At 43.2% G+C, this 27,285-nt stretch overlaps 1 protein-coding gene across 1 annotated transcript in view; it reads left to right on the top strand.

The window, feature by feature from the left end:
* Positions 1-27,285, top strand: part of LOC145411189 (latrophilin Cirl-like) — a 217,982-nt gene that overhangs the window by 82,201 nt on the left and 108,496 nt on the right. Inside the window, exons 2-6 of the mRNA XM_080281244.1 lie at positions 445-551; positions 5,022-5,672; positions 6,153-6,776; positions 22,641-23,014; positions 26,227-26,387. Coding sequence (XP_080137370.1) covers positions 445-551; positions 5,022-5,672; positions 6,153-6,776; positions 22,641-23,014; positions 26,227-26,387 — 1,917 coding nt within the window. The remainder of the gene's footprint in view (positions 1-444; positions 552-5,021; positions 5,673-6,152; positions 6,777-22,640; positions 23,015-26,226; positions 26,388-27,285) is intronic.

Here is a 27,285-nt window from a genome sequence, read left to right as displayed (position 1 = left end):
AGGTGTATGTAGACAAATGTATGTACAAGGAGATTTATGCACAACTTGAGGACTGACCGCTATGTCTTGGTTGCTGTCTGTTCCCCTCTCATGCCGCTGTTGGGTGATGGTCTTGTCCGCTTCAGTACAACTTTATATATGTATTTATTCCTAGTTTTATCCTGCGTTTATCCAGGTCTTTGATGTTGAATAGATTTAAGTAACATGATGATGGTGATGATGGTGATGACGATGGCGATGGCGATGATGATGATGATGATGATGATGATGATGATGATGATGAGGAGGAGGAGGAGGAGGACGAGGACGAGGAGGACGAGGAAGAGGAGGATAACAGTAATCCCGCTTCTCCTTCCTTCACAGATGTTGTCCAAATGTCGTTCGATATTGAAAAGATTTAATTAATAATGATGATAACTAATCCCTGGTCTCCTTCTCCCACAGATGTTCTCAACGCCAAAACTGCAGCGTGGCGGCGTCAACACGAGGCTTCGGTGACCCCTGCCCCGGCACACTGAAGTACCTGGAGGCCCATTTTCAGTGTGTTCCAGGTGAGTTGACCCTTAGTGCATACCTGTACCTGTGCCATTATAACTCTACATTTCTACCCCTTAAATTAGCCACTTTATACCTTTACTCTTTAATTAGGTTATCTAGAACCCAGTTTATAGCCACTTTCATTGACGAATCGTACCACATACCAGTAAATAATGCCAACTAATGTATGGAGAGAGAGAGAGAGAGGGAGAGAGAGAGAGAGAGAGAGAGAGAGAGAGAGAGAGAGAGAGAGAGAGAGAGAGAGAGCGATGCAAAGAACAGCAAGTAGACTGAGAAAAGATAAAAAAAATAGTGTCCAGATCAAGATGAAACTTACCACAAGACAGTTTCAGCTCAGCGGCATTATTTACACACGTGAACAAACAAAACACCAACCACATATATTAGCGAAGATGAACTACTTGTATTTTCTAGATTAATCACTTAATACTTGAGCTCTGTGGCTGTCATAGTTAAACGTTTTTGAATAGTTGAATACTTTTTTTTATTCATTTACCAACCTCAGTCATACTCTCCAAGCCCTAAATACACTTACAGACTATCCTAATCTCTAGACACTATAAACAGTTTGTCCATTATAAAGAGCTATGACCTGGAGTGAACCACGTGTGTACCCTGACTGGCCACGTCTGATCCCTAATGACCCACGTGTGTACCCTAGTTACCCACCTATATCGGCTACCACTCACCACCACTACAACATCAATCCCACCCACTCCCATACACCCTCTAGTACCAATCCCACCTCTCCCCACCACACAGACTAGTACCAATCCCACCCACTCCCAACCACACGCACTAGTACCAATCCCACCCACTCCCCACCACACACACACACTAGTACCAATCCCACCCTCTCCCCACCACACAGACTAGTACCAATCCCACCCTCTCCCCACCACACACATACCAATCTCACCCACTCCCCACCACACACATACCAATCTCACCCACTCCCCACCACACACACACCAATCTCACCCACTCCCCACCACACACACACCAATCTCACCCACTCCCCACCACACACACTAGTACCAGTCCCACCCTCTCCCCATCACACACACTAGTACCAATCCCACCCTCTCCCCACCACACACACTTGTACCAATCGCACCCACTTCCCACTACACACTAGTACCAGTCTCACCCACTTCCCACCACACGGACTAGTACCAATCCCACCCACTCCCCACCACACGCACTAGTACCAATCCCACCCACTCCCCACCACACACACTAGTACCAATCCCACCCTCTCCCCACCACACGCACACACGCTAGTACCAATCCCACCCTCTCCCCACCACACACACACCAATCCCACCCACTCCCCACCACACACACACCAATCCCACCCACTCCTCACCACACACACATCAGTACCAGTTCCACTCATCTCCCACCACAAAACACTGCTAATTTCACACCAGTCAGACCTCATTATAGGTTGAATGACGAGGTATATTTGTGGTATATTTTTGGCAGCTCCAGTTGATTTAATACAGCTGAAGGAGTTTGATACATTAACCATTAACCCTTTCATTATTAACGTGTTGGACTTGGACAAAGCTAAAAAATCATTGGCCTGCAGCAAGTATTAAAGTGTTATATGAACCCAGACTGACCACATCTTACCCCTGAGTCAGTGTGTACCCTAGCTAGCTACCTTTATCAACTGCCTCTCCCAACAACAACAGTCAGTAAGTCATACGCCCGCCAGAACTCTCAGTAGCTTGGGATGTAATTTTTCTCTTAAATATTGATGGTGTGACTAAACCCCTTAAGCCATCCAAAGAGAGTAAAATTTTGCAGTAAAAAAGATAGTCTACCATATGTAATTAGATGTAAACACAGAACCGTATGTAGGTTGTTACACCCATAGGAAAAATAATACTTTGAACAGTTGTCAGCTCCACGCATCATCACACACTTAGTTACACCTATATTTACACTTATTTGCTCATATTGAAACTTCCATTTGCACTTATAGGTACACATACAATTGAACTTATAATTACATATACCCGGTACACTTAAACGGTAAGTCTCTCTCTGCCTGTACCCAGCTTCAGGTACAGGGTTCAGTACAGCTTTGGTCGTTGCCTGTTCACTCCTGACAGATGAAGCATTGAGTTTATCTAGGATTTTTTTTTACGAGCTAGATGAGGTACTGACCCAGGAGTAAATAAGGTACATTTGGCCACACATAAACCTGGGACAGTGTATATATGAAGCGGAGGTCTGTCTGCAATTGTCGACGTTCATTCATCACGGTTACTTGGTTATTTTAATTAATATTTGACACCTCCGTTCATTCATGCCAGTGCCACCAACAATTATATGATTATGTCTGGGTTGTAGAGTGTACCTAGTGCTAGACCTCTGTAAAACATTGATTCTGTTCGAAGTTCATACGTTGCCAACTGCACAGTCACGTTCTACCTTACTCCTTCCTTGTATCCAACAAATGTACAGGGGTTTGAAACTGCATGACATATTCGGTTCACTTTCAGGGAATAAAAATTCTCTCTCTCTCTCTCTCTCTCTCTCTCTCTCTCTCTCTCTCTCTCTCTCGTGAGGCTGCTTACCTAGCTCGTTTACATAAAGAGTTTAGGAAGTTTTAGGAAGCTTAACCTTTTGCGAGTTCCTTTTATCGACCATTAAAAAACTCAAATGAATGTCCAAAACATAGCAGTATCCGCAGCATTCATTAACACACCCTAACCTTTCATACTGTCATTTTCGCTTTGAACAGATAAATCCCCTTGTCACTTAATCAGACATCTAGTACCACGTAAGAGTATTCATTTCAAACCTCGACGCTTTTGGCTGGGTTTGAATAGGGAGGAATTACCTATGGCGAGCTTACTTAGGGCACCTTTTAGCACAATGACGTTTATTATTTCTGGCCACAAACAGATGACCTTTGTAGTTTAAGAAAGCACCCCAGGAGTGAAGGCGTTTTTCAGGGCCATATCAAATCTCTTCTGTTCCAAAAGTCTCTTCAGGCGTAGAATACAATAAAACACAAGTGGAGAGATCATTATAGGGAGATTTAACAGGAGCGTCAAGAGTTGTGGTGATGGCAGATTGTAGCCCACTGTACTGAGGTATGCTGCAGAGGAAGCCAAGTAAAGGAAGTACAAATTGGCCTTTACTAACTTAAGACTGTGCATTACGAGACTGTGTGTACGACAATGTGCATTACGTAGTTGTACTTGAGGGTGGTTCTGGCTGCCTGTAACCCCCTGCGAGAAGTGTACCCGATTTTTTTTTTTTTTTTTTTTTTTTTCAGTTCTTGCCTTGTCTAAACGATTTTGTTATGCTTTCGACAGAGCAGTTGTAGATGCATGTTTTTTTTGTAAGCTTGCTACTACCAGACGATTTTAAGTTGATGGGAGGCCAGATTAGAGGGGTTATAATAGACATACAACCTTCATTAACCCCTTCGGTCTATGGGTCCTTCGAAAGCTGAGTAAAATCGTCTGGTGGCGCACTTATTAAAAAGGAAGAGATGTCGTAGTGAAGGTGTTAAGTTTACCGAAAGTGATGTTTTATAACGATCGTACAGAATCACTCGAGTATTCTTGATCGGTGTAATTCCTGTTTGAAATCAGTAAGGCTTGCATGTTAAAAATTAGTCGGTATACCGCATGTAATCAGAGTACAGTACAAAAATGTAATGGTGATGCTTCCATATTAGATTAAGGTCATTCGTATGCAGGTATGCGAGTTGTTGTATGCCAGTGATATGCCACTTATGCCCGTGTGGATGAACTATTGGCATAAGTCTTGTCATCTCCCTTGCTTCTTTTTCTATGGACTTTGAAAATCTGAATCCACAACAACCGGCACATTATTATTATTATTATTAAAGTTTTTATTTTGAAGTCCTGAGAGAAAAGCAGGAGAGGTGGTGACAGGACTTAAGTACGTAGCGTCTGTATTTGATGATTAAGAGACAATCCAGTTGCATCTTTCTTGTTGTTAGACAAAAATTTACAGTGCATGGTATCCATAGTAATTGTCATTTTTCTTTGGGGTTCTATTTTTATATTATTTAATTTTTGGCAGTTCAGTTTTACCCCCAAACAACTGTACTTGTGTTTTACTATGTTTTCTGTTTTGTATCCATATAACCATATAGTACTTTCCTGTTGGCAGTTTATATATACTGTTTTGTTTACCCCACCCCATCGTTTAGGTGGGATGAGGGATTGCTATGTTGACTGTGACGATGATGGTGATGATGATGAGGGTTGGCATTTTGATTAGTCCTCATGATCGTATAAAGTCCTCACAAAGACTTCATGTCACTTTGAATGCTACTTTGATGATGATGATGATGATGATGATGATGGTTGGCATGTTAATTAGTTTGATGATGATGATGATGATGGTGACGATGATAGGGGTATGAATGTTAATTACCATGATACTAACGACCTTTATCTCCGCAGTGAATCCGCCATCACACACCGCCCGGCCGCGTCCGCCCTGGTTCATCGCCACCAAAACCACCGTAAGCTCCATCACCGAGAACGACCCCCCCATCCCCTCCCCTCCCGCCAAGACGACCGCGGTTGGGGGGATGGGAGGTGGCGGAGGGGGTAGTAGCGGGCAAGATGGAGGTGCGGGGGGTGCCGGAGGAGGAGGGGAGGAGGGTGGCGAAGGCGGGGGACAGAGGAGAGAAGAGGGAGAGGAAGGAGCGTCTGCCGGTAGCGGTGTGGATGGCGATGGAGTCAGTCTGGATAATCGAAGGCTGACTCCAATCGAAGACCTGCCACAGTCTACCACCTCCACGACCACCACACTACGACCCCCACCGTGGCTTATCACAAACACGACCAAGAATACGACTACCAGTACCACCACGACTACCACGACCACTTCCACCTCCACCACGCCCAAACCCTCCCAGACCACGACCACAGGCACACCCAACCCACAGACTAACGTAGATTCCCCTGTGGGTGGTTCGACTGGGGGTGAGGCGGGAGGTGGAGGGGCGAAGAAGGGGGAGACTGATAAGGAAGGGGAGTCGTCGAGTAAGCAAGGTGATGAAGATGGGCAGAAGGACCAAGTCTCCACCACCACCATCTCCACAACCAGTAAGTCTGTTGTTAGGTCTTCCACGTTGTAAATTATCTTTTGATTAAGTAGAACTATAGCTGGTAGTCATATTTCCATTTTGTTTTTTTCCCTATGATATTGGCTGTACATCAGTGGTCCGGACGGTATCATTCTCAAAACTTTTGCCACAAATTTTGAGTCTTTTGTACAGTACATGAGATCTTAGTTGTCAGTGATCTTTCTACCTCGGTCCATTTTGTTATTCAAATTCTTTTTCTCAGTAGCTGTGATGTGCATCCCTGGTGCCGTACTACAATAGGTCTATCAGTGTATTTTAGTGCATCACTTTTAGCTATAGCAGACGTGCGATGAAAACAGCACTCCGTAGCAGGTTGATGAGGCTAGAGACCACCATCCTCGTGCCGGAGCATGGGATAGCATAATTTTGTGATGGACTTTGTGGTACTTTCCATAATCATGTGTCAGATGCAGGTGGTCTAATGATGTGCCTTCCACAGCGGCGTGGATACCCCATGCAGAGATCCCATCTACTGGTGGTGGCCCCGCAGGCAGTGAGGCATCGTGGTGCCCACCATCTTCAGGCCGAGGGCTGTATTGGAACTGGACCCAGGGTGGAGAGGTGGCAGTGCAGCCATGCCCCGGGGGGGCCTCAGGGTGGGCTCGGCGTCCATGTAACCCTCTGGGGTGGGCAGGACCAGCAGACCTCAGCGCCTGCCGCAGCATGTGGCTGACTTCATTGACATCACGTGCTCACACCAACGACGCTGTTCTGGCTGTGGCTCACGATCTGGCCACGGTCACCGGCTCCCGTGCACTTTATGGCGGTGACGTCACGGCCACTGCACGCCTTCTAAACAGCTTAGCACGGCGCATGGCAGAGGACGTGAAAGACTTCCCTGTAGGCGCCCAGCGAGAGGCCCTAGTGACGGACTTGGTGAGCCTGGCCATACAGACAGGTTCCAACCTGATGGGCGGACAGCGGGCAGCGTGGGCGGACCTGCGGCCACCTGAGCACCGCGCCGCAGCCACCGCACTCCTGCTGGGGCTGGAAGAGGCTGCGTTCCTCCTGGCCAACAACCTACACCATGAGAAGACGGTCACGCATGCCGAACATAATATTTGTGAGTACCAACATTCTAACGTAGCCTTATTTACACATTACCTCACTCACTCATTGACTCGTTCCCTATCACACCTTGTCATTCAATTCTCACAGGCAGTCACTCTAAACTCACTCAACACTCACTCACTCATCAACTCTTAGGGCCAGATTCTCGACGGTTTACCTAAATTGGATGCCATCTTGAAGTATATTCATCATAGGGCAGTCCCTGGTTTTGAAGGGATTATTGAAGGTTGTATAATAACCCATCTGACTGGAAGAAAAGTTTATCCCAAGATATATAAAAAGGTAGGAAGAATACAGTATAATGACGTACTTACGGTGGAGGGATGAGGAGGATTTTTTTTAGTACCTCATCCTTGTCCATTTTGTTTTGCATATTACACTTCGATTTTTTCTTCGCTTTAATAAGTAAATAGATTACGTAAATAACCAACAGAAGATTAAACAGAGCCATATTCAAAATTAAATTGGCCAGGAAAAGGTGCCACAAAACTTAATCCGGCGAGAAAGTCACCCAAACCCTGCTTAGTCAGTCGTAGTAAAGAATATTAGTTACGATATTTCACTTTCTAATGTTAGTTATTTTAATACCACTTTTATATATTTGTGTCTATTGCTACCATCTATCGCAGCTCCTTTCATATGCAATTTTTTTCTCTACCCTTGTACTAATTCATAGGTATTTCTCTCTCTCTCTCTCTCTCTCTCTCTCTCTCTCTCTCACGAAAATGGATACAAAATAAATAATCTCTTCCCTTCCCTACGTACCGTACAAAGTTATCTCAACTTCCTAACACATTTTCTGATGCTACTTATTTGTCTTCCCAAGTCTCAACACTACTATCATTTACCGTTTTTCTTAACTTCCTCCTGTTCTCACCTTTTTCTTTAGGTTCATTGTTTTCTCTTATTTTCTTCTTTTCCCTCTACTCCTCCTCTTTCGACTCCATTCCATCTCCTCCCAACAGCTGCCCTTATTACTCTTGTTACTGTTGAGAGATTTCCTTTCACCTCCTTCCCATTTTTTAACCCTCTTCTTGCTCCTCTAACGCCTCTCACTTCTGATTTCTCGTCTCTCCTCTATTCTCTTCCTCTCAATTGTCTACCAGTCCTCTCTATTCCTTCTTTTCTCCCTCTCTGTTCTCGTCTTCCCTATCCCCAAAGCATCTCCTTTCCGTTGTCCCTCATCCTCTGAACTACTTTTTCCTCCGTACTTCCCTTTTTTTTTTTTTTTTTTTTTCCCTGTCCTTCTCTCTCATCTTTCTTCTTTTTCTTGTTTTCTCCTCCCCCTTTCCTCATCCCTCATACTCTTCTTCTCCCCTTCTTTTCTCCCATTTCTCTTTTCCCTCCATCCTTTTATCATCCCTTTTCTCCACCTTCCTTTTTTTTTTTTTTTTTTTCCATCTTTCGTCAGTTCTCACCTCCATTTCTCTCCTCTCTCATCCTTACTTACTTTTCTCCTTTCTTTTTCCGCTCTCTCGCTTCCTTCCTTCCTTCCTTCCTTCCTTCCTTCCTTCCTTCCTTCTATCCCTCCCAGCCTCAGCACCCTTGGCGGTAATTGCATCAGGCCGGGGCGTATAAAATCCTAAGAGGGGTAAAAGAAGGCGGCTAAGTTAGGTGGAGGCGTAGGCTACATTATGAGAGAGAGAGAGAGAGAGAGAGAGAGAGAGAGAATTGTGTGTGTGAGAGAAGGAAGAGAAGAAAATTTGTGTGTGTGTGTGTGTGTGTGTGTGTGTGTGTGTGTGTGTGTGTGTGTGTGTGTGTGAAAGAGAGAGAGAGAGAGAGGACGAAGGCAGTGTAAGTTTGGTGGAGGCGTAGGTTCCATTATGCTGGGAAGGACGACAGAGAAGAGGAGGATAGAGAGAGGACAACGGGTGGGAGGAGAGACGAGGGGAAGGAGAGGGAGGAGAAAGAGGGAAGAGGGGGAATGATTTGATCCTAATTACATCAACACCTTTATCCTAGACTCATAGAAGTGATATCATAGTTTTAGCCTTCCCTTTAACTAACAGCAACGAAAGAAGATCTGGGATTGTCGCCTGTGATTTTACACGCCTTTGCATCTCCCCTTCAGCTGCTTCCCATACATTTTCTCCCACACATCTTCCTTCATTTGCCTCCTGTACTTTCATTTATTCATTTTTCCATCATTTGTTTCCTGTACTTTTATTTACTTATTTTTATGGAACTAGTAGGAAAAGAGAAGTGTCAGAGTATTGGTGTCAAGGTGTAGTTATTTGTGTTTTTATTGGGGTTTGACTTGTTTCTGTGGTACCTAATTTCGGGTGAGCTGGGTGTGGATAGCTGTGGAGGCGGGTGTGGATGTAGGTTTGGGTGTGAGTTCGGGGGTGTGGGTGGGTGTGGGTTTGGGGGTGTGGGTGGGTATGGCTTTGGATGTGGGTTTGTGTGTGTGTGTTGGTGTGGGTTTGTGTATGTTAGTGCATTGTTTGTTGTTAGATGAGGTAAGGTTATTTGGCTAGGCTAGATTTAGATAAAGTTAGATCAGGTTACATGAGATGATGTTACGAATACATTAAACTTAGTTGAAATTAGATTTGGTTAGATTATGTTAGGTAAAATTAAATGAGGTAGAGTTAGTTTGATTATTACCTGTATTATTTAACTGTCAATTATCACTAGCCTATATAAAGCCAAAATCTTCATATCTCCCACAAGCATCTTAAGAAAAACCCTAAGCATCTTAAAGCGTCTTCATTACGTGACTTTGTGTCCTGGCTAAAAAATTGGAGGAAAGATTACGCCGTCATGGGAAGTTATGGAGAAGTTAGGGAGAGAAGTTTGCTGGCTAGAGTGACGGTGAGACTGAGGCGGGGTAATAACTTTGGTTTAGGTGAAGTTAGGTTGGGGCAAAGTTAGGTTAGGTGGGGTTGGTCTTAGTTGGCTTAGACTGGGTTAGATTGAGCTGGTGTTGGGTTGATTTTGGGGTTGGACTAGGTTAGGTTGGGCTGTGTTCGCTTGGATGAGGTTGGGTTAGGCTGGGTTAGGTTAGGTTAGACTGGGTGAGATTGAAATGGTATAGGATATTTTAGGTTGATTTGGGGTTTGTTTGGTTAGGTTGAGTTGGGTCAGATTAAACTTGCAGGATAGGTAGGTTAATGTAGGTTAGATCTGATCTGTTAGGTTACGTTCGGTTATTTCAGATTAGGTTAGGTTTGGCTGTGTTAGGTGAATTGGCTATGCTTGATTAGGTTGTTTAATTAGGTTCTTATAGATTACATTGCAGTTAAGTTAGGATTGTTTAGGTTGTTAGGTAAGATTATAGTAGAATGTTAGCTTACGTTAGTGTGGGTTAGGGTAGTTTATCTTGGAATGTGTTAGGCTAGATTAGGCTTGATGATTAGAAAACTAGAGTGAATCACGTTACTCTGAGTTTCGTTACGTTAGGTTAGAGATATGTTAGATGTGACTGATGTAATTGGTAGCGTAGGGTAGGGTAGGGTAGGGGTAGGGTAGGTTATACTGAATGGAGAGAGTAATGATGCTGGTAGTTGTGATAAATATACTCGTTTTACTCTACCTTGGTCCAGATTTGCGTCCTTTAGTTGCTTATTTCACGTAGCTTTGAGACAGAAAGAGATAATGCTACCGCTCTACATACTTTCCATAGCACTGCTTCTTGAGTAGCATCATATTCGTGTCAGTCTATTCTTACAACTCGGCATTCAAGATGAGAGGTGGCAGTTTTAGGCCAAGTTAATGTAAAAAGAGTATAGTCGAGGATTTGTGATGGAGAGGATAGAAATGATGGCAATAGACGTGACAGCTGATGCATGTGAAATAATTCTGTGGTGAAAATCGAGGTTGAAAGATGGTGTTAATGGAGGTGGTGATTGGTGGTGATCGTAGCGGAAGTAATGATGATGATAATGGTGATGATGATGACGGAAGTAATATTAGTAGATGTGATGATGACACGTATGATGAATATAATGGTGATGATTGTGGTGTGTTAATGAAGGTAATGATTGCCATGATGATGATGATGATGGAGGCAATATTAACAGGTGTGATGGTTATGTTAGTGATGAATATAATGGTGATGGTTGTGGTGTGATAATGACGGAAGTAATGTTTGTAGCGGTTCCGGGTGATAATATGCAGGTGGTGGTATTGATGGTGACGTTTATGGTGATGAAAGAGAGGGTAATATTGTGGGTGGTGATGGTGGTGGTGGTGGTGGTGGCGGTGGTAGTGTAAATATATCTGGCACCTGATGAAAGTTTGGGAGGTAATGAAGCAGAGGCCAATATTACTGTGTGTGTGTGTGTGTGTGTGTGTGTGTGTGTGTGTGTGTGTGTGTGTGTGTGTGTGTGTGTGTGTGTGGTTAAGTAGATATGCGTGTATGTGTGCTTTATTTAGCGTGTTTTTTTTGTGCGTATGTGCGTGCCCGGGCGAGCGCTGTCATTTTCTCCTGTTTTTCTGCTTTCTCTCTCCCATTGTCCGATCCTTCCTTAGAACATTCTCTCTCTCTCTCTCTCTCTTTCTCTCTCTCTCTCTCTCTCTCTCTCTCTCTCTCTCTCTCTCTCTCTCGGTTCCTCATTTTACTTCTCATTTTTATCATTCTTACCTTTAGTCATTCTTTATCATTTGTTCTCTGTCTTTTCTCCCTTCCTTGCATGTCTTCTTGTCTGCATTTCGTCTTTCCTTCCTGACCCCCTTTCCTGCTTCATCCTTCCTACCTTACTCCTTGCTTCCTACCTTCCTCCTCCCCTTCACCCTACACGTACCATCCACTCTTCCTTTCATATCCCCTCGTCGCTTCTCCTAATCACTCCAGCTCTCCCCTACACCACGTATCCCCTGGCTAGGACTGTTCATGTATCTTACATTATTAATAATTTCATCTTCTAAATCGACATGATGATGATGATGGTAGTGTTGGAGGTGGTGATGATAGTGGTGATGATGATGATGATGATGGTTGTGGTGGAGGTGATGATGGTAATGGTGGTGATGATGGTGGTGGTTGTGGTTTTTCTTTCGCCTATTTTTCCCAGATCCTTTCTAAATTTGACCTACATTCATCCAAACAAGAGACTCGACTCCCAAACTCATTATTTCTAGAATTTACCAGTCTATCTATCTATCTATTGCCAGACGCCTCAATCCCGTTTGGGGTGGCCACAAACAAATCGCCTCCAAGTCGCCCTGTCCCCCACCATTTCACTGCCCTGCTCCCAACTCACACCCCCCTCTCTCATATACCTCTCCACCCCATCCCTCCATCTCATCCTCGGCCTCCCCCTCCCTCTTCCCCCCTCCACCTCACTCACATACACTCTCTTCGTCAGTCTTTCACCCTCCATCCTCTCCACATGGCCAAACCACCTCAGTGTGTTCCTCATAACGCTTCCTATCACATCCACATCCACACCACAACGCTCCTTTATATCCTCATTCGTCAGCCTGTCTCTCCACGTGACTCCACAGGCTCCTCTTAAATAACTCATTTCCACTGCTCTCACTCTTGACTTGTGTCCTTCCAACAATGTCCAAGCTTCACTTCCGTACGTTAGGGTTGGTATCATAATACTGTCATGTAGTAACTTTTTCACTTCCATGCTCACTTCCCTGTTTCTTATCACTGCTTTCAAGGAACCAGCAACCTTTCTTCCCTGCTGTACCCATTCAAGCACTTCACCCTCCAAACCTCCATCCTTACTCATCACACTACCCAAATACTTAAACGTACTCACATTTTCCAATTCCTCACCATCTAACCTCGCTGTACATTCACTAACTTCGCCTCTCTCAAAGACCATCACTTTACTCTTCCCTACATTCACCTTTAGGTTCCGTTTCTTACACACTTTCTCAAACTCATCCACCAAGCCTTGCAGCTCCCCTTCGTCTTCACTCAACACACATTATCATCTGCAAACAACAGTACAGGGAGTTTCCAAACACTATCCTCTCTCACCAGGGCCACTCCAACATCCACTTCCCTACCTTGTACCTCTTTTATTACCCCATCCATGTACAGATTGAACAACCATGGAGACATGACACATCCCTGTTTCAACCCAACTTTCAAGGAGAAAAATTCACTTAGTTCACCATCCACACGCACTGCAGTACTTAAAAAAAAAATCAAACGCCAGCCTGAATAAAATAGGTTGTGTGTGTGTGTGTGTGTGTGTGTGTGTGTGTGTGTGTGTGTGTGTGTGTGTGTGAGAGAGAGAGAGAGAGAGAGAGAGAGAGAGAGAGAGAGAGAGAGGAAGGGAGAATGCTAGGATTTCGCTCAGCAGGGCAAATCGTCTGTCAGTCAATATGAAATACCTAAGTAAATCCAAAGATTTATTAAGACTTCTGATTAGTGATAGATAGGTAGGTAGATAGATAGACAGATAGGTAGATGGCAAAGAAATTAGCTAATTGAGATAGTGTTTGATAGGTAGGTAGGTAGGTAGGTAGGTAGGTAGGAAGACAGATAGATAAATAGATAGATAGGTAGAGAGATGGCAGGGAAAACACTAGCTACTTGAGATAGTGATTGGTAGGTAGGTAGGTAGGTTGATAGATATACAAATAGACAGTCAGATAGATAACAAAGACATCATTTGTTACAATAAATTAAGAGTTGTGCCGACCGTGTGGGGGTTAAAGTATCCGTAAATCGAAACAAAACACGCCGAGGTGCTTAAACAGAAAATTCGGAAATAAACATAATCGAAGCACTGTGTCTCGACTCTCCATGCGTCTCGTTTCACTGTGAGTCTTGTGGGTTAATTTGGTAAAAAGCCAAAATAAACAAGTGAGAGAGTATACTGCGCAAATCTGGCAGAGAGAGAGAGAGAGAATATGGAGGAAATATTTTTAGATAGGTTTATGAGGTGATAGGTGGATTGATTGACGAATAGATAGATAGATAGGTAGATAGATAGATAGATAGGCATGAGAGAGGAATAGGCAGATAGATAGATACGCTGAGGTATATTTGAGAAGGGGAGTGAAGGGTGGGGACAGTGATTTGAGTTAGTGAAATTGGGTCAGGCTGAGAGAGAGAGAGAGAGAGAGAGAGAGAGAGAGAGAGACCTGATTGGCATGAAAAGGGCGACTCCTTGACCGTCCCCTCCTTTGATTGTTGGTCCCTCTTCTGATTGGTGTAGAGAGAGAGAGAGAGAGAGAGAGAGAGAGAGAGAGAGAGAGAGAGAATTTGGAACGTAAGGAAATTGAAGATCGAAAACGGTAGGATGGACAGAGTTAGAGGATGGACGTAGTGGGAAGCAGGATGGAAAGGTTATGAATGAGAGTGAAGATAACGAGAACCAGGGAGATAGATAGGTAGATAGATAGATAGACAGATTAACAGAGAGATAGACATAGATTGGTGATGATAGGGAGGAGGAGGAGTTAAAAAGGGGGTCAGAGCTAGTCCCATGGAGCGAAGGTGAAGACAATTGGTGGTGGTGGTGGTGGGGTGGTCCGTAACCTGATTGTGTCCCCAGATTCCTTCCACAAGCTTGTTTTTCTCCCTACCTGTCTCACCCTCCTCCAATCTCCTATTCTTTTCCCGCCGTGTCTTCCTATTTCGTCTCCACTCTGTCCTGCCAATTCTTCCATCAGTTTTTGTCCTTTTACATTCATTTTCCTTGTTTCATCTTTCCTCCCACTTCATTTGGTCTCCCTTTCTCTTCTCTCTTTCTTTTTTTTTTTCCTCTCTCTTCGAGTCTACTTTCCTTCACCTTTTCTTTTTCTGCCTTCCTAAACCTTTTCAACTAATTCTTTCACGCCCTCTCTTGCTAATCCTTTCCTCTCTTCTTTTCTCCCCTCCTTTTTCTCCCTTCCTTTTCTCCTGCTTTCTTTCTTTATTTTTGTCCTCGTCCTACTTACTTTTTCTTCCCCCAAAAGTTCTTACATTCTCCTCGACCCTTTCTCTTCCTTGTTTTTCTTCCACCCACGTCTCATGTGACTTTCCTCCTCAGCACCCTTTCTTCCTCATTCCTTACCTCATTTTCTTACCTTTTCCACCTCCAATCATACCTCTCCTTTCCTCCTCCTCCTCCCTATTTCTCATTCACACCTCCTCACTTTGTTTCTTATCCCTGTCACCTAACCTTATTCCCTCTCTTCCTTCCACCTTTCTTCCTTTTTCTCCTCCTTCCTTCCTTCCATCCTTCGTTCCACCTACTCCTCTAGCCAAACAGATTACTTCGACTCCAACCGATGCTGGCCGGCTTTAATTCCCCCTTCCCCCCTTTTTTGTGCTTTGTTTTTTTTTTTCCTCCTCCTCCTCCTCCTCCCTCCCATTTTTTATCAACAAGTGGCTCAACACCATAGATGTTTATATAAGTTTTTTTTTTTTTTCGCCTTTTTTGTAAGCCTCTGAGCTGGAGCCAAGAATATCGAAGGCTTGAATAGGGAGAAAATGGATGTGTGATTCGCTTCAGATGGAGTTCTGTTGATAGCGTGTTTTCTTTTTCGTTTTTTTCACACCTTATGTAAGAAATGGGAAGACGGAAAGAATGATGGTGATAGTGATGATAGTGGTGGTGGTGATGGTGATGGTGTTCGTGGTGATGATGGTGATGGTGTTCGTGGTGGTGATGATGATGGTGTTCGTGGTGATGATGATGATGGTGTTCGTGGTGATGATGATGATGAAGGTGATTCATTTTTTTTTCTTTTTTATGTGATGATGATGGTGATTTTGATGGAGATGGTGATTGTTGGTGATCATGGTGATCATGGCGAAGGTGGTGGTGGTGGTCGTGGTGATGATGATGATGATGATGATGCCAAGTTTTTTCTTTGTTTTTCCATACCCTTCTCCTAAAAATCTATCAACACTCCCACGCCATCCTCATGTCCCTCTCCCCTCCGCAAGTCTCTACAAATCTGTCTTCCAAGTTTCCCTCTTTTTCTGTCTCCTTCACATTTCTTATAACGTTAATGGAATACTGGGAGAAATAATGATGATGGTTGATGATAATGGTGATGATGGGTGATGGTAATGATGATGGTGGTGGTTAGATGATCAGTGAGCAAGCCATTCTCCATCCCATTCCTAAGTCAGTCTCTCTCTCTCTCTCTCTTTCTCTCTCTCTCTCTCTCAAGTCTCCACCCCCTAAATCATCTCATCGTCTCCCAGCTGCCCAGGTACTCTCAAAAAATGTTCTCCTTCCGAAGTGTATTTACAGTTCGCAGCCGTATTCCATTTCTCTCTCCACTCCCCATCCTATTCTCGTCTCTTACCACTCCCCATCCATCCCTAGTTACTATCCAATCCCCACTATTTCCTCTTCTTTCTCCACACCCCATCCACACTTACTCTCTCTCCAGTCCCCATCCAATTCTCGTCTCTCTCCACCCCCCATCCATCCCTAGTTTCTATCCACTCCTCACCCATTCCTAGTCTCTGACCACTCTCCATCCATTCCAATAGTCTCTGTCCACTCCCTACCCATTCCTAGTCTCTTTCCACTCCCCATCCATTCCTTGTCTCTGTCCACTCCCCATCCACTCCTAGTCTTTGTCCACACGTCTTTTTGCTCTAGATCTCCAACTCCACTCCCCAAGCCTCAGTCTACACCCCAGCCAGTCCCTGAAATCTCTTTACTCCCCAACCAAACCAATCTCTGAAGTCTCTCCCCAGTCCCCATTTACTTCTCATTCCCTCCCCACCCCCCTTTATCTTCCCTCCCAAGATCCCTTTCCATTCCTCATTCACTCCCCAGATCTCTCCCCAGTTACCTACTTTCTCCCTCACTCTCCCAGAATCCCTTTCCATTCCCCATTCAATCAATTCGTTCCCCACTCCCTCTTTTCCAAAAATCTCCTCCCCAAAGTCCTTCTCCCCACTCCCCACTTATTCCTCATTTTCCTAGTCTCTCTTCTTCCCCTAAGTCTCTCTCTCCGCTCCTCATTCACAACCCAAATCCCTCCCTACTCCCCATTCGCTCCCCAAATTCCTCCTCCACGCCCCCAAATCCCTCCCCACCCCCCATTCACACCTCATCCCTCCCCACCCCCATTCACACCCCGATCCCTCCCCACTCCCTTTTTACACAGATCCCTGCCCACTCCCCATTACACCTCAAATCCCTCCCTACTCCCCATTCACTCCTCAAATCCCTCCACCACGTCCCAAATCCCTCCCACTCCCCATTCACTCCCCAAATCCCTCCCTACTCCCCACTCACACCCCAAATCCCTCCCCCACGCCCCCAAATCCCTCTCCACTCCCCATGCACTCCCTCAATTCCCTCTCCACTCCCCATTCACTCCCTCAGTTCTCTCCCCACTCCCCAGTCACTCCCCCAAATCCCTCCTCACTCCCCTTTTCCCTACCCAGCATCCCGGAATAAGAGTTCTCTGTTGGGTAATTGACTTCCAATTTGATTTCCGCCCATGTAAGATTCTTCTTGTTCCGTTCACCCCTCGTCTGATTCCTTGCGGGTGTGGAGGGAGGAGGAAGAGGAAGAAGACGAGGAAGATTTAGGGAGGAGGAAGAAAAAGATGGAAAGGAAGACGAGGAAAATTTAGGGAGGTGGAAGAGAAAGGAAGATGTAGGGAGGAGGGAGAGAAATGAAGAGGAAGAGGAGGAAGATGAAAGGAGGAGGAAGAGAAAGGAAGAGGAAGATGTAGGGAGGAGGAAGAGAAAGGAAGAGGAAGATGTAGGGAGGAGGAAGAGGAAGATGTAGGGAGGAGGAAGAAAAAGATGGAGAGGAAGACGAGGAAGATTTAGGGAAGAGGAAGAGAAAGGAAGATATAGGGAGGAGGAAGAGAAAGGAAGAGGAGGAAGAGGAAGATGTAGGGAGGAGGAAGAGAAAGGAAGAGGAAGATGTAGGGAGGAGGAAGAGAAAGGAAGAGGAAGAAGAGGAATATGTAGGGAGGAGGAAGAGAAAGGAAGAGGAGGAAGAGGAAGATGTAGGGAGGAGGAAGAGAAAGGAAGAGGAAGATGTAGGGAGGAGGAAGAGAAAGGAAGAGGAAGAAGAGGAATATGTAGGGAGGAGGAAGAGAAAGGAAGAGGAAGATGTAGGGTGAAGGAAGAGAAAGGAAGAGGAAGATGTAGGGTGAAGGAAGAGAAAGGAAGAGGAAGATGTAGGGTGGAGGAAGAGAAAGGAAGAGGAAGATATAGGGTGGAGGAAGAGAAAGGAAGAGGAAGAAGAGGAAGATGTAGGGAGGAGGAAGAAAAAGATGTCGAGAGGAAGACGAGGAAGATATAGGGAGAAAGATTAGAAAGATGTAGAGAGGAAGATGTAGGGAGGAGGAAGAGACAAGGAAGAGGAAGAAGAGGAAGATGTAAGGAGGAGGAAGAGGAAGAAGAGGAAGATGTAGGGAGAAGGAAGAGAAAGAGGGAGGAAGATAAAGAAGATTCAGGGAGAAGGAAGAGAAAGATGTAGAGGGGAAGACAAGGAAGATGTAGGGAGGAGGAAGAGAAAGGAATATTAAGAAGAGGAAGATACAGAGAGGAAGAAGAGGAAGATGTAAGGAGGAGGAAGAAGAAGAAGAGGAAGATGTAGGGAGGAGGAAGAGAAAGTTAGAAAAAGAAGAGGAAGATACAGGGAGGAGGAAGAGAAAGGAAGAGGAAGAAGAGGAAGATGTAGGGAGGAGGAAGAGGATGGTGGAAAGGAAGACGAGGAAGATATAGGAAGAAAGATTAGAAAGATGTAGAGAGGAAGAAGAGAAAGGTGTAGGGAGGAGGAAGAGAAAGGAAAAGGAAGAAGAGGAAGATGTAAGGAGGAGGAAGAGGAAGAAGAGGAAGTTGTAGGGAGGAGGAAGAGAAAGGGAGAGGAAGAAGAGGATGATATAGGGAAGAGGAAGAGAAAGGGAGAGGAAGAAGAGGAAGATGTAAGGAGAAGGAAGAGAAAGGAAGAGGAAGATGTAAGGAGGAGGACGAGAAAGGAAGAGGAAGATGTAAGGAGAAGAAAGAGAAAGGAAGAGGAAGATGTAAGGAGGAGGAAGAGAAGGGAGGAGGAAGAGGAAGAAGAGGAAGATGTAGGGAGGAGGAAGAGAAAGGGAGAGGAGGAAGAGGAAGAAGAGGAAGATGTAGGGAGGAGGAAGAGAAAGGGAGAAGAGGAGGAGGAGGATGTAGGGAGGAGGAAGAAGAGGAAAATGTAGGAAGAAGGAAGAGAAAGGGAGAGGAGGAAGAGGAAAATGTAGGAAGAAGGAAGAGAAAGGGAGAGGAAGAAGAGAAAATTGTAGGGAGGAGGAAGAGAAAGGGAGAGGAAGAAGAGGAAGAGAAGGGAGAGGAAGAAGAGGAAGATGTGGGGAGGAGGAAGAGGAAAAAAGAGAAGAAGAGAAGTTTACTGTCACATCACTCCTCTGTTTGTTTCCCGGGATATCTGGAGTGGAGGGAAGAGGAGGAGGAAGAGGAAGGTAAAAGTAGGATAAAGAAAAATTTGAGAAGGAAGAGTCGTGAAGGATTCGTCTTCTTTTGATCCATCTCTTACTCTTGTGACAGGGGTGGAGAAGGAGGAGGGTGTTGGGAGGAGGAAGAGGAGGAAGACGAAAGAAGGAATGTAGGAAGGAAGGAAGAGGAAGATTTTGGGAGGAGGTGATGGCAGGTGTAAAGAGGAGGAAGATACTGGAAGGAGTAAGAGGAAGACGTCAGGAGGAGAAAGAGGAAGATGTAGGAGGAAGATGATGAATTAAAGAATAAACGTGGAGGATTCGTTTTTCGGTTCATTTGTCTTTCTGATTCTCGGAGCCTGAGGGTGTGGAGGGGAGGGGGAAGATGAAGGTGTAGGGAGGTGAGTGTGGGTGGGTGGAGAGATTGACAAGGAGAGAAGAGGAGGATGAATAGAAGAAGTGTTGAGAAAGGGGAAGAATACATGGAAAGAAAACTGGGATCAGGAAGAGGAGGGGACATAAGAAGGATAATATAGGGGAAATATGCAGGAAGGAAGGAGGGGGATGGGGAGAAGAAAGAGGAAGAGGAGAAGGTGAAGAGGAGGCTGTGGAGAGGTAAATGAAAAACTGAAATATGATTGGATACGAAAGGATGAGAATTTTGGAAGGAAGATGTAAGGAGGTTGAGAAGAGAAGGAATATTTGAAAAACAAAAAGAGAAACGGAAAAAGATAAGGGGCGCCCCCAGGCGGACGCACCGGATGCACGTGCGTCCACTGTATGGCCCCCAGGCAAGAAAGGGCCCCTTGGGGCCCTGTTAGGGAAATCTCCTCAACCTTACTTAAGTAAACCTCGTATTGAACAACAATAAATAGTATAATATAATCAGGTACATTACATAAACATACTCTCAATCGTCATTGAAAGAATTATATAACTTTATCATTATGTAAGAAAGAACGCTCAATGTAAGAGTAGTTCAGAGAAAGTTTAATAGTTACCCCTGTCCTTACGTTCGATATTGTTTTCTTTAGTTACTATAATCTTGTGTACAAAGTCGAATGCTGTATTTCGGTATCTCTTTGATATTTTGGATAATTGGGCACCCGAATGATTATTTGATAAAACAATGGTTTTATTACTGGATAATTTCCTATTTAAGAGACAAGACAATCGATTATTATTATTATTATAATTTTGTCTCGAATGTAATAGAATGTTTATTGTTTACAATGGGAGAAGAAGCGAAGGAAGCGGTAATTTATTTCTTTGTTTTATAACATGTTTTATACCTCTTAGGAATTTGTTTTTGCAGTTTTTATGCCTGCAGCCTTCATAAGATTCCATAGATACATTTGTAGGTATTGAGGAATTGCAGCAGCCGTCACTTCAACTATTTCATTTGGCTAAGTGATGCATAGCTTAAAAACCAAAGCCTGGATGGATAGCCTGTTATTAAAGATAGGAAAACAAAACCACAGTGAAATACCACAGTAGTAGAAGATATGAATATTCTTTGAACATAAGGGATAACTGCCTTTTCGGATTTTCGGTGCTCCACTCTACAAGCTCCACACTTAGGCTTATTTTGATTTAGACAGCCTAAGCCTTTATGTGTTCTTGGCTTTAGAAAAAATGACGACCAGGACATTGCTGTAGACCATGACCAAGTTTTGCAGTCCTTTGACACTAGTGGACACAGACGTATTGCATTAGCATTTGACCCTTGATCAACTGTTGTCATTTTCAGTTTGTACAGTTCAAAGCAGATGAAACCAAGGCAGTCACCAGCCTGTCTCCTAAATCTCAGAGAATACTAAATGTGTCCTTTCATCTGCGTTTAACTGTACGTGTCATCAATATCATCATCATCCTGACTTAGTCCATTGTAGGACAAAGGCCTCTCCCAAACATTTCCTTTCTGACCATTTTGATGTTAGCCCATCCAAATAAACTTTGGATCTCATCCCTCCATGCATTCCTAGTGTGTCACTGTGTCTACCCTTTCCTCTAGTTCCATCTCAGGGTTCATATTCTGTTGCTTTAGCTGTCAATCTGTTATCATCTCTTCTAGATATGACTCAATCAGGCCCATTTCCTCTTTTGCATATAATATTAAGAATGTATTTTACTATTGTTTATTTTCTTATATAAGAAACTCGTTTTTTGTTTCACCAAGTTAGGCATAACAATACCATCTCCATTTGTCTTTGATCCGTCCAAATTTACGGTCTAGACACTTTGTTATACATTCAATTTGTTACACAAGTTAGTACAGGGACGACACACTGTTTGTATATTTTCCTTTTTAGTGTAAGGGGTGACGTGTTTTTTCATAATAGAGTTCCAAATGCACTCCATCGCATGCTTATACTTCAGCTCTCTGTAGTTTAATCTCTGTTATCTTTATAACTTTGCTTAATGATTCGTGCATGTAGATGTAGTTACCAAATAAAGTATAGAAACCTATAGTACAGTTACTCAAAAGCAACTTATTGTATCATTCATCTACATGGATCATGTAAATTTCAGATATAATACATGCAACTGCATTTTTACCTGTATAGATAGCTCAAAAATGCAATTTGAATTCATCAAAACTGTAAAAAAAAATCTGAATAGGCTCACTTTGTTTGCCACCCCCCAGTCATGAAAATTGGGCCCCCCTTACAACATGTGCGTCCACCACAAATACTTCTGTGGGCGCCCCTGGAAAAGATAGTCGTGGAGAGAGAGAGAGAGAGAGAGAGAGAGTAGGAAGGAGATAGTGGGATGGAGGAGGAAGAGAGGAGAAAGCTGATGTAAGATCAGGATTTATGAGAACAAATTGTCTAGATAAGGAGAAAGGATGAAAAGCTCTGCAAAAATGCCGAGTTTATCTTTCCATCAGGTGTGTGTGTGTGTGTGTGTGTGTGTGGTTTCATTATAGACTTACTTTGCATCAGTAACATGCTAAAGGATCTTGTTACATGCAGAATAAATCGCTGAGAAACAAGTATTTTGAAGTCTCCAAAAGCTCCTAGGATGCCACCCTTATTCTCCCTCCATCATCTACTTCGTCATTGTGTCTTATCTAGGTTTATCGTATTTAGCTCTAAAACTTCTCTGTGACCATTTTCTTTAATTGTAGTGATTATTTCTACATTCTTCCCCATCCTTATCCTACACGTTGTCTTCTTATCCCTGGACGTAATACCGCACATTATCCTTTCTATTGTTTTAAAGTAGGTCTTGGCTTGTGTCCATTCCCTTTAGACCCCAGAGTTCTGATGTACAAAACAGGACCGGAAAAAATACTCTGATATATGTGAGATCATTGACTTCATTTTATTCTGTTAATGAAAAGCCCTCTATCCCATTCATTTTCAGTTGCTTTTATCATCAGTAGCGCTTGATAACCCGTTTAAGACATCCTTTCATACCATCTCTGTACGGAAAAATGTGGGCACCAGCAGATCAAAAATTATTCAAGCACACTACGTAATATAGCGTAACCTCGCCTCATCTGACCTAACCTAACCGCATTCTTTGTTACCTCCCACAGTGCTGCGACTACAAGTAATGGAGACCCGGAACGTGGCTCCTGTCTCCTTCCCATCCCCTGGCGAGACCTGGCTCTCTTCACGCCCTACCATGGCCACAGACCCTGCCTCCACCCCCACCGGCAACCCCGTCCTCTCCAGCAGCATATCGGGGGTTCTGGATGCCTCCCCGCCCTTCCCCGCCGACAACAACCTTCAGAAACCCAGGCCGCAGAAAGGGAAGAGGCCCTTGGACGTGATCACCCTCCCTCCTGAAGCCCTTCTGGAGAACTCGGAAAACGGGCTGGTGAAAATGGTGTTCTTCAGCTATGACGGCTTGCACCACCTCCTGCAGCCCGACACCCGCACCTACACCGTCAATGAGGCCAATTTTAAGGTAAGGGTGTGGCAGTTTTTTTTTTACTCTTGAATCTGGTGACATCGAGGTAGTTCGCTCGTGGCCGCCCCTTACGGGATTAAGGCGTCTGGCAGTAAATAGATATAGATAGATACATACGTAGATAGATATTATTATAGATAGATAGGTTCCCATGGTCTTTTTTTCAGTCACATCCATACGATTTTCTTCAACTGAGGAAAGGTCTCGTACTAAAGGGGTAAGCCACATTACCTCACCCAGTTCGAAAATTCCTAAGCTGAGAGAAAAAGTCATATGGGGGTTGCAAGAATCACGAATAAGAGACGTCATCGTAGTGGAAGGGTTGATTCTTTGGTCAGGTGGCACGTGTCTGGATTCCGGTCGGTTGAGAAAGCTTCCTAACACATTTTCCCAAGCGATTTATTTTGTTTATTACACCTTACTGTCTTCTGTGTAACATTAAACCTTTCCGTATCTCGATACTCTGCATAAATAACGTAGAAAAAGATATTAGCCAGCCATATGCAAATATAATTCGCTAAGGGAGAGGTGTTAGGGAGCTTCATTTACCGACGAGAATATTGACCATTATTTCATACATGTTATACTCTGTTCACTTCAAGTAGACGTACAGTTGCCATCCCTCCATCTTCAGTGCCGAGTTGTAGCAGATTTTAACCGAAGAATATGTTGCTAGTCACGAAGAAGGATTATGGAGAGGGTGTAGAACCTTAGTAGTGTCGTATTTTGCCAGTGTTACTCTCGAATACGAAACTAATCACGAAAAAGTGTGATGGAAAGGGTGTAGAGCAATAGTATTGTCGTATATTGCCAGTGCTACTCCAGAATAAGAAACTAGTCACGAAGAAGTGTGATAGGGTGTAGAGCTGTAGTAGTGTATTATTTTTCAAATGTTACTCAAGAATACGAAACTAGTCACGAAGAAGTGTGACAGAGAGGTTGTAGAGCCATAGTTTTATTGTGTCACTGAGCTACGGGAGACAAGCTACAGTAAGATAGAAGTTAACTAAAACCACACAATTTTCTTCAGCTTAGAGAGGCCTTAAGTAGTGAAGGGGATAATGGAGGCTCTATATTATAATTCCCCCGTTCTTAAAATCAGTGTTAAGAAGAATAAAATCGTCTGGAATGGGTAAAAATAAAAATAATATTGGAACGAAGGGGTTTAATACGCCACGATGCCTTGTTTATATATTTGTTTATTTTTGGTTATATTTTATTTTTATTCTTACTACTGAAAGACGATTTTGTTTAGTGTCGAGAAGGCTTTTAGAATTATGATTGGATTAGATGGAGCTTTTTTTCCCATTTTTTATTGACCCTTCAGTACGAGAGAGTTTTCCGTATTTAATTAAAGTTGTTTGGTGATAGCCAGAGGAAGATGAAAATAGGACATCGCTGTGAAAGGGTTAATCATATCTTTTCCTTCTTTTTCTTCCTCAGTTTTAATCTTCTCTTTTTCCGTCTCTCATTTTTATTTAATCTACTCCCTTCCCTACATCCATTTTAATCTTTCCCTTCTTGCTTTTCCCCTTCATTTTTTTTTCTCATTATTTTCATCCTTTTTAATTTTCCTCGTCATCCTGTTTTTTATTATCTTATTCCCCTGCTCTTTCTTCCTGTTATCACATTGTAGGCATCAGCTTCAAGGCCGTCTTGTTTACCCTTCATCTTTTTCTGCTTGCTTTTCTCTTCATCCTCGTTTTCTTCATTAACACATTATTCTCGTTGACAAGAGAGATTTCGTAAAGTGCTCCTTAATTATCCATTTTTCACATTACTCCTCAATAATATCCTCTCGTGTGTTATTGATTCGCGCTTCCATTTATTTCTTTGTGTTCGCTTTGTTGCACCTCAGTATACATTATGATTGAAATTGCCTGGTATGAGTGTTATAGATGCCACTCATTACAACAGTTTCCCGTTGTAGCCACTTACAGCTAGTTTTTGCTCCTGCTTCACATCTACTTTCTAATAATAATAATGATAATAATAATAATAATATTAATGATAATAGTAACAATAAATATAAATATAGTAATGATAAGAAGAAGAAGAAGAAAAAGAAGAAATGTAATAATAATAATAATAATGATAATGATAATAATAATAATAATAATAATAATAATGATAATAAAAACTTGGAGATAAATTTAGAGAGCTGTTGCCGCTATGAACACTGAAAGGGGATCTCTGTTCGTCTTAAAAGGAAATTACATCCTTCATAATGTGAAAAATAGGATGCTGTATGGCAGTGAAACGCGGGCACTGTAGGCTGAAATGTGCATAGATTTAACCTTAATGAAATGAGTATTACAAAATTGATGTATAATAGCCACAGTGAAGGACATAAAAAATTGTGCAGAATTAATGGGATGCTTGTGTATTCGATGGGTGACTAACCATTGACCCTGGGAAGTGCTACCATGGGAATGAAATGCATCTATAATTTTGGCAACTAGCCGTGGGTCATTCTCAGGAAGGAAACAGCCACACGAACCAGGCTGAGACACTCACATTGTTACAGATATTATTACTCGTCTCAGTTTTTCCCAACAGTTTCCAGCACTTGTTGGGAAGTAATTGGCTGGTTTTGGCATTTGGTTTAGCTTCCATTCCATAGAAAACATTTGCTGTACCGTTGTTACCCTCAGGATGGGGATTCCTCCAAGAGGAATCGTGGCATCATTTGGACTGATTAGATACTGTGAATGTCAGGGAGGTGAATCTCAGGCTGGGGTGGTGTGGACGAGTGTCGAGAATATGCTAAGAGTAATGAGGTAAAGTGTGTCATTCATTCATTCATTGCCAGACGCCATGTATCCCAAACAGGGTGGGCAAGGGTTTAGAGTTAATTGTTTTACAAGGAGGGGCACTAATCCTCCACCAACCCCACTTGACACGTACAGGTCTATATATAGAGGGAAGAGCTTCTGCTGGCAAGCTATAGATAACATGGGGTGAGATCATAAAAAAGGATTTATTTTAGGGGACTTGATTAAGATACTGCAGGACACCATGCAGTTTGTTATGCAACCATCATATGAAGTAGGTTGACTCAGGGAAGTTTGCAAAATGATGACTTTCAAAATGCATGTACCTCATAGCTATTGACTTCGGATATTTTTCTTGTTTGTCTGTTGAGTCTAACCAAACTTGTCTCTTACTGCTACACACCAACATATCTAACCATTCTCCTGCGTTTCCAGGGTGTAAATCAGACCCGTGTGCTTAATTCCCGTGTGGTGTCAGCATCACTGGGAGCTGGGCGTCACATCGAGCTGTCCGAGCCTGTGGTCCTTACCTTCACCATGCTCAGGACTGTCAACGTCACCAACCCAGCCTGCGTCTTCTGGGACTACACCACAAAGTAAGTCAGACAATCAAGAGCATTTAAAGCACGGCAAAACTTTATATTCAGGAAGACTTAACAGGCACTGAGCAGTACTGTAGATGAGACAAGGTGTAATACACTAAATACTAGTCGTTTATATGTTTATTTTATAGATTATACACATATGGAACGAGAACAGCGCTGAATCTCCTGTACCAGTGACACTCTTATTAACTCTGTTTCTCAGTTTCTTCATCAAAGACACGTCCATTGATCACAACAGTAAAAAAGTTTAAAAATTGTTGGTCATAAATGTAATTAAGAGTTTACAGAATGCAGCCGTTATATGTTGCTGACTAAAGTTTGGATGTCATTGATTAGAAAATAAAATGCAGTAGATTCACTTTATTCATGGAGAGGAACTAAAAAGAAATTCCTGGCAGCCCAGAAACAACCCACATATCAGTTGCTGGACACGACAATTTTGAAATTTTTCGTCACCAACCACACCTCTATCTTTTAGTATACACTAACAGGTACATCAAACTCTCCAACATTTCATGTGTGAAACGTCAAAGCATTTTTCGTTTTAGTTTTCCCACAAAAGATGAGAAAAATTTTGACACAGTTTACTATGTTTTATACCATTTTCCCACCAGGGTAGGTGTTGAAAGGTTTGCCCAGTTGAACATATATCTTTTAAAAGTATTTCATCCATTATGACACTGGTACCATTTACCCAGAATTACCTGCTGAAAATGTTTATCCCAGTATTCATCTGCAGTTTCGTTATCAGTGTTGTGTTTGCAGTGGTGGAGGGGAGCACCAGTCAGGATTCCAGAGAGAGAGAAAAGAGGATATGTTGAGGATCTGAATAACATGAAAAATATGTAGTGTAAAATGAGGTTAGACCAGTATGTCAGCTTGCTATTGT

Source organism: Coenobita brevimanus, chromosome 88 (assembly GCF_032717465.1).
Source record: "Coenobita brevimanus isolate Jiangsu-jjx chromosome 88, ASM3271746v2, whole genome shotgun sequence".
NCBI classification, from domain to species: Eukaryota; Metazoa; Arthropoda; class Malacostraca; order Decapoda; family Coenobitidae; genus Coenobita; species Coenobita brevimanus.
Note: the sequence above shows the minus strand (reverse complement) of the source record. Positions and strands in the feature narration are given on the sequence as shown.